The sequence below is a fragment of the Boleophthalmus pectinirostris genome, unplaced genomic scaffold, assembly GCF_026225935.1.
Source record: "Boleophthalmus pectinirostris isolate CB_2022bp ecotype Guang Dong unplaced genomic scaffold, ASM2622593v1 HiC_scaffold_9, whole genome shotgun sequence".
Lineage (NCBI taxonomy): Eukaryota > Metazoa > Chordata > Actinopteri > Gobiiformes > Gobiidae > Boleophthalmus > Boleophthalmus pectinirostris.
The window spans coordinates 39,776,626-39,784,125 of NW_026571541.1; the positions used below are offsets into that span (position 1 = coordinate 39,776,626).

Genomic DNA, 7,500 nt, shown 5'->3' on the forward strand with positions numbered 1-7,500 from the left:
GATGGCTGCTCTGCTCGGATGGTGGATGTTACTGAACTACAGAAAGACCCAAGACCGGACCCAAGACCAGATCCAAGACCGGACCCAAGACCAGACCCAAGACCGGACCCAAGACCGGACCCAAGACCGGATCCAAGACCAGATCCAAGACCGGACCCAAGACCAGACCCAAGACCGGACCCAAGACCGGACCCAAGACCGGACCCAAGACCGGACCCAAGACCGGACCCAAGACCGGACCCAAGACCGGACCCAAGAGCAGAAAGTGTTCATGTTGACCACCACAGTCTCCTCCAAGATCCTCCAGAGCATCTGCAGCAAAGAGGGACTCTGCTACGAGGTTTGGTCCTGGTTCAGTCCTGGTTCAGTCCTGGTTCAGTCCTGGTTCAGTCGTGGTTCAGTCCTGGCTCAGACCTGGTTTGTTTTCAGGAGACTCTTCCTGGGTTTAAGTGGATCGGGAACAGGATCCAGGAGCTGCTGAAGTCTGGACACAAAGTTCTGTTTTCATTTGAGGAGTCGATCGGTGAGTCCTGCCCTCCCACCACAGGGTCTGGGCTTGAGGTTTCTGTGGAGTCTGAGGTTCTGGGTGTGGTTCTTGTAGGGTTCCTGTGTGGGAGTCTGGTTCCAGAGAAAGACGGCGTGAGCGCGGCGGCGGTTGTGGCAGAAATGGCGAGTTTCCTCCATCACCAGAACCTGAGTCTGAGCCAACAGCTTCAAAAAGTCTACGAGACGTGAGTCCCACACACGACCTTTTCACGTGTCTCTGTGTAGTTGTAGTTTTATTAATCGTGTCTCTGTGTAGTTGTAGTTTTATTAATCGTGTCTCTGTGTAGTTGTAGTTTTATTAATCGTGTCTCTGTGTAGTTGTAGTTTTATTAATCGTGTCTCTGTGTAGTTGTAGTTGTAGTTTTATTAATCGTGTCTCTGTGTAGTTGTAGTTTTATTAATCGTGTCTCTGTGTAGTTGTAGTTTTATTAATCGTGTGTCTCTGTGTAGTTGTAGTTTTATTAATCGTGTCTCTGTGTAGTTGTAGTTTTATTAATCGTGTCTCTGTGTAGTTGTAGTTTTATTAATCGTGTCTCTGTGTAGTTGTAGTTTTATTAATCGTGTCTCTGTGTAGTTGTAGTTTTATTAATCGTGTCTCTGTGTAGTTGTAGTTTTATTAATCGTGTCTCTGTGTAGTTGTAGTTTTATTAATCGTGTGTCTCTGTGTAGTTGTAGTTTTATTAATCGTGTCTCTGTGTAGTTGTAGTTTTATTAATCGTGTCTCTGTGTAGTTGTAGTTTTATTAATCGTGTCTCTGTGTAGTTGTAGTTTTATTAATCGTGTGTTTTTGTGTAGTTACGGTCTCCACGTGTCGCGGACGTCGTACCTCATCTGTCACGATCCGCTCACGGTGAATCGGATTTTTTCTCGGCTCCGAGATTTCCAGGGTTCGGGGACGTACCCCAAATCCTGCGCCTCCTGCAGGATCCTGCACGTCAGGGACATCGGCGCCAACTACGACAGCCGCCAGAGCGACAACACAAGTGTGAGTACGACTACAGCTCCCATCATGCACCTGTCAGTGGCGAGTGTGGCGCTCGGCTCCGCCCCTGCGCTGTGATTGGAGCATTGGTGCGTGGCAGGGCATCTGGTGTAATGTGTGTGTGGTGTGTCGGCAGCTGCTCCCTGTCAGTGGAGGTCACATGATCACTTTCTGGCTGGAAAACGGCGTCACGGCGACGCTCCGAACGAGCGGCACCGAACCAAAGATCAAGATGTACGCCGAGATCTGCGGAGAGGCGGGACGCCACAGGTACTACTACTACTATTACTACTACTACTATTACTTCTATTACTACTACCACACACACACACACCCAACTGAAGTACTGCCGCCCATAGTACTCCAGTAGTATTACAGTAGTAGTACAGTAGTACTCCAGTAGTACTCCAGTAGTAGCAGTACAGTAGTACTCCAGTAGTACTCCAGTAGTAGTACAGTAGTAGTACAGTAGTACTCCAGTAGTACTCCAGTAGTATTACAGTAGTAGTACAGTAGTAGTACAGTAGTTCTCCAGTAGTAGCAGTACAGTAGTACTCCAGTAGTACTCCAGTAGTAGTACAGTAGTAGTACAGTAGTACTCCAGTAGTACTCCAGTAGTAGTACAGTAGTAGTACAGTAGTACTCCAGTAGTACTCCAGTAGTATTACAGTACACTAATACTTTTTACTGGTGTTTTTGTTTGTTTGTTTTTGTTTTTTCAGCGACGCGTCGGCTTTGGAGGCGGAGCTTCTTTCTGTCTCTGCGTCGCTATTGGACGAGTTTCTGGAGCCGGAGAAGAATCACCTGATTGGCCGCAGCCTTTAGCCCCGCCCCGCTCTGATTGGCTGAAACGCTCGGTTAGAAACAGTTGAGTCGACAGATGGAAGGTTCCGTGTTTCGTCGCCGTGACAACAGAGAGCGGAATAAAACATGTTCCTCTGAGGGAACACGGAACTTTCAGGAACATCTGAGTCAAGAAACTCACGACAAATAAAGAAAAACTCACGACGTCATGAAAGACATGATTAGAATGTGGTTCTGGTTCTGGTGCGTGTGTTTGTGTGTGTGTGTTTGTGTGTGTGTTTGTGTGTGTGTGTGTGTGTGTTTGTGTGTGTGTGTGTGTTTGTGTGTGTGTTTGTGTGTGTGTGTGTGTGTGTGTGTGTGTGTTTGTGTGTGTGTGTGTTGTTGTTGTTTCAGGAACATTTCAGTTTAATTTATTATTTTTTTTACTAGAGGCAAAATATTTATGAAACAAAAGATTTATTTTCACAAACTGAGACACTGAAGGACCCTTTAGTCCTGGTTCAGTCCTGGTTCAGTCCTGGTTCAGTCCTGGTTTAGTTCTTGGAGTGAGGTGTTCGTGTTGATGCTTTTGTCTCGTGTTTAATTGAAGTTTTGATTCAAACTTGTGTTTGATGGAAAAAACAAATAAATAAAACTTTTGTTTCTAGTGTTTAATGACAGTGAGTGAGCTCGCCCCTCCACAGACCTGATCTGTACATGACTCACAGACCTGATCTGTACTCGTGAGTTCCCCCTCCACAGACCTGATCTGATCTGTACATGACTCTGTGAGCTCGCCCCTCCACAGACCTGATCTGTACATGACTCACAGTGTGCTCGCCCCTCCACAGACCTGATCTGTACATGACTCACAGTGAGCTCGCCCCTCCACAGACCTGATCTGTTCATGACTCAGTGAGCTCGCCCCTCCACAGACCTGATCTGTACATGACTCACAGTGAGCTCGCCCCTCCACAGACCTGATCTGTACATGACTCAGTGAGCTCGCCCCTCCACAGACCTGATCTGTACCTGGTGTAATAAAGTGACACAAACAAAGTGAAGCTCGTGGTGTCGGTTTATTTAAATATTTAAAGGCAAAAGAACAAGACGAACAGGGACACAAACACACGGCCCCCCCCCGAGGGCCCCGCAGAGGACCCACACAGGACCGACCGAGGGGCCCCTGAGAGGACCTGTGAGAGGACCACAGAGGAACCCCGAGAGGGCCCCGCAGAGAGTCCTGCAGCGGCCCCCAGAGGCCCCTCCGTAACTCTTCATAATTAAACGTCTCATTTGACTCAAACGTCTTCATTTTTTTCAGAATTAAATTTATTTAAAACTCGACTTTGTGTTTGTAAATCGTCAGACTGGGGCCCCGGGGTCCGTGGTAGAACGTGATGATGTCACAGACCCCGGGGTCTGGGGCCGAGTTTCTTGTGAATAACAGTTTTACTGTGAAATGTCCAAAAGGTAAAAATCACAAAATTTGGATTTGATCTTTTCTCTGATTCGACTCCAGAATCTCGACAAAACTCAGAGTTTAGACGATTTCGGAGGTCCTCTGGGGTCTTCTGAGGTCCTCTGGGGTCCTCTGAGGTCCTCTGGGGTCCTCTGGGGTCCTCTGGGGTCTTCTGGAGTCCTCTGAGGTCTTCTGGAGTCCTCTGGGGTCCTCTGAGGTCCTCTGGGGTCTTCTGATGTCCTCTGAGGTCTTCTGGAGTCCTCTGAGGTCCTCTGGGGTCTTCTGAGGTCCTCTGGGGTTCTCAGGAGTCACATTAAATTAAATATTTCAGTCTAAAAATACATCACATCTACTCCTGTCACCTGATTGGCCGCCAGCGCTGGCCCCGCCCCTGAGTCCATTTGGCACTTCTCATTGGCTCCTTCACTTAAATAAAAACACACAATTGGTCCAAAACGAGTCCAAAAACATGCTCTGTGATTGGTCCACAGTCCTGTAAGACACTTCCTATTGGTGCAATCCAGTGTAAGTCCCGCCTCCAATCTGCACCTGCCACAGGGACAGCACCTGACACACAGGAGAGCACCTGACACACAGGGAGGGCCCCTGACACACAGGGAGGGGACCTGACACACAGGGAGGGCCTCTGACACACAGGGAGGGGACCTGACACACAGGAGGGCCCCTGACACACAGGGAGGGCCCCTGACACACAGGGAGGGCCCCTGACACACAGGGAGGGGACCTGACACACGGCAGGGGACCTGACACACAGGAGGGCACCTGACACAGGGAGGGCCCCTGACACACGGGAGGGCACTTGACACACAGGGAGGGCACCTGACACACGGGAGGGCACCTGACACACAGGGAGGGCACCTGACACACAGGAGGGGACCTGACACACAGGGAGGGCGTGTGTTTCCTCTGAGTTTGTGGGAGGAGTTTCTGAGGTGGCGCGCTGTGATTGGAGCGTTCGGCTCACCACACCTCGCAGCGGCGCCCGGGGTTCATGGGCGACCCCAGCGGGCACTGGAAATGGCGGCTGAATTCGGGCGAGTTGGCGAGGGTCCCGATGACGCGCAGACGCGGAGGACTGTGAGGGTCCGTCACCAAACCCTCGTGAGCGCTCTCCGGAGTCCGGACTGAACACCACACCTGACGAGCACACGGGAGGGACAGGTGAGAGGACAGGTGAGAGGACAGGTGAGGGGGAGGAGTCAGGAGGGGGAGGAGTCACAGACCTGAGCAAATCCCACGAAGAAGAGCTGGTCGTTGGTGAGGTTCACCGCAGGAAGAAGCTTCTCCTCCCCGTGTCTCTGCACCCACGACCGGTATGCCTGAAACCAGAACCAGACCAGGACTTAGACCAGGACCAGACCAGGACTCAGACCAGGACCAGACCAAGACCAAGACTAGAGCAGGACTAGACTCTGGGAGTCGAAAAATAGTAAAAGTCCAAAACGGAGACGAATGTCATTTTCTCACCCGATAGGCCCCGCCTCTCTGTAGCCCCGCCCCTCTCACCCGTTAGGCCCCGCCCCTCTGTAGCCCCCGCCCCTCTCACCCGATAGGCCCCGCCCCTCTGTAGCCCCGCCCCTCTCACCCGATAGGCCGCCTTCAGCCCTCCATTGTCGGCCATGTTCTCTCCGAGCGTCTGTTTTCCGTTCACGTTCTCTCCGTTCTCGCTGTAGTTTTGGTACTGCACCTCCATACAGCGACTCCGCTCCGAGAACGCCGCCACAGAGCTGTTCTGCCACCAGGGCCGCAGGTTCCCCTCTTTATCGTACTCCCGCCCTGCAACGAGCAACAACCGGGTCTGAACCAGGTCTGGACCAGGATTTGAAACCCAGACCCTGGGTCTGGGTCCGAGTCCGGGTCTGGACTCACCCTGGTCGTCGAAGGCGTGTGTCAACTCATGTCCCATCACCACACCGATCCCACCGAAGTTCAGAGCCCTGAAACAGATCTGGGTCAGAACCAGGACTAAACCAGAACTAAACCAGGACTAAACCAGGTCTAAAGCAGGACTAAACTCAATCTAAAGGAGGTCTTCAGTACTCTGGTTTAAACCTGACTTAAAACTGGTCTAAAAGGAGGTCTTAAACGGTGTAAAGGTGGTGTAAAGGCAGTGTAAAGGTGGTGTAAAGGCAGTGTAAACCCGGTGTAAAGGCGGTGTAAAGGTGGTGTAAACCCGGTGTAAACCCGGTGTAAAGGTGGTGTAAAGGCGGTGTAAACCCGGGGTAAAGGTGTTGTAAACCCGGTGTAAAGGTGGTGTAAAGGTGGTGTAAACCCGGTGTAAAGGTGGTGTAAAGGTGGTGTAAACCCGGGGTAAAGGTGGTGTAAAGGTGGTGTAAACCCGGGGTAAAGGTGGTGTAAACCCGGTGTAAAGGTGGTGTAAAGGCGGTGTAAAGGTGGTGTAAACCCGGTGTAAAGGTGGTGTAAAGGCGGGGTAAAGGTGGTGTAAAGGCAGTGTAAACCCAGTGTAAAGGCGGTGTAAACCTGGTATAAAGGCAGTGTAAACCTGGTGTAAAGGTGGTGTAAAGGCAGTGTAAACCTGGTGTAAAGGCGGTGTAAACCTGGTGTAAAGGCGGTTTAAAGGTGGTGTAAAGGCGGTGTAAAGGCGGTGTAAAGGTGGTGTAAAGGCGGTGTAAAGGTGGTGTAAAGGTGGTGTAAAGGTGGTGTAAAGACGGTGTAAAGGTGGTGTAAAGACGGTGTAAAGGCAGTGTAAAGGCGGTGTAAAGGCAGTGTAAAGGCGGTGTAAAGGTGGTGTAAAGGCGGTGTAAAGGTGGTGTAAAGGCAGTGTAAACCCGGTGTAAAGGCGGTGTAAAGGCGGTGTAAAGGTGGTGTAAAGGCGGTGTAAAGGCGGTGTAAACCCGGTGTAAAGGTGGTGTAAAGGCGGTGTAAACCCGGTGTAAAGGTGGTGTAAACCCGGTGTAAAGGCAGTGTAAACCCGGTGTAAACCCGGTGTAAAGGCGGTGTAAAGGTGGTGTGGGTACTTGGGGTGGTCGTGGGCGTAGAACGGCGCCTGCAGGATTCCGGCGGGAAACACGATGCCGTTCTTGGTGGGCATGTAGTACGCATTCACTGTGGGCGGAGTCATGCTCCACCTGCGCAAAGAGGGCGGAATCAAGGGGGAGGAGTCAGGGGGAGGAGTCAGGGGCAGGGGGGAAGGGGAGGAGTTAGATATTTACCATTAGCTTCACTTTATTTTCTTAGTTTAAAACAGAAATGTCCCGTTCTCCTTCAAGAAACCCCACCCCCTGTCCCCGCCCCCTCATCTGTCCCCTCACGTGTCCCCGCCCCCTCACCTGTCCCCTCACCTGTCCCCGCCCCCTGACTCACTGGTCTTTGTTGGGCGTCTTGCGGAGTTGGTCGGCCATCACTCGAGACGAGAAGTTATAAAAGTTCAACATGTTCTGGAAGAAACTCTCCTCAGAAACCTCGTACTGAAACACACAGACCGGTTACAATCCAAGACCAGACCAGGACAAGACCAGGACTAGACCAGGACTAAAGGAGGAACTGTCCTCAAAAACAGGGATCATAAGAAAACTGGTTACAATCCCCCAAACCAGTTAGAATTCTCCTATAAACCGCTTCAGACGGTTCTGTAGACCACCTGTAGTCTGGTCTAGATCCTGGTCTAGATCCTAGTTCTGGACCTGGTTCTGGACCTGGTTCAGGTTCAGGTTCTGGTTCTGGACTTACCCCGTCGTAAACGTCG

At 51.2% G+C, this 7,500-nt stretch overlaps 2 protein-coding genes across 2 annotated transcripts in view; one reads left to right on the forward strand and one right to left on the reverse strand.

Moving 5' to 3' along the window:
* pgm2l1 (phosphoglucomutase 2-like 1) overlaps positions 1 to 2,986 on the forward strand; it is an 18,881-nt gene extending 15,895 nt beyond the window's left edge. The window contains exons 9-14 of the mRNA XM_020938439.2: positions 1 to 340; positions 430 to 523; positions 602 to 731; positions 1,342 to 1,531; positions 1,665 to 1,798; positions 2,251 to 2,986. The exon at positions 1 to 340 is cut by the window's left edge and continues 30 nt beyond it. Coding sequence (XP_020794098.2) covers positions 1 to 340; positions 430 to 523; positions 602 to 731; positions 1,342 to 1,531; positions 1,665 to 1,798; positions 2,251 to 2,353 — 991 coding nt within the window. The 3' untranslated portion in view covers positions 2,354 to 2,986. The remainder of the gene's footprint in view (positions 341 to 429; positions 524 to 601; positions 732 to 1,341; positions 1,532 to 1,664; positions 1,799 to 2,250) is intronic.
* Positions 2,987 to 3,357: 371 nt separating this feature from the next.
* Positions 3,358 to 7,500, reverse strand: part of ece2b (endothelin converting enzyme 2b) — a 31,332-nt gene continuing 27,189 nt past the window's right edge. Inside the window, exons 13-19 of the mRNA XM_055166656.1 lie at positions 7,485 to 7,500; positions 7,119 to 7,222; positions 6,773 to 6,883; positions 5,664 to 5,731; positions 5,380 to 5,570; positions 5,018 to 5,113; positions 3,358 to 4,931 (exon numbers count right to left, since the gene is read on the reverse strand). The exon at positions 7,485 to 7,500 is cut by the window's right edge and continues 62 nt beyond it. Coding sequence (XP_055022631.1) covers positions 4,755 to 4,931; positions 5,018 to 5,113; positions 5,380 to 5,570; positions 5,664 to 5,731; positions 6,773 to 6,883; positions 7,119 to 7,222; positions 7,485 to 7,500 — 763 coding nt within the window. The 3' untranslated portion in view covers positions 3,358 to 4,754. The remainder of the gene's footprint in view (positions 4,932 to 5,017; positions 5,114 to 5,379; positions 5,571 to 5,663; positions 5,732 to 6,772; positions 6,884 to 7,118; positions 7,223 to 7,484) is intronic.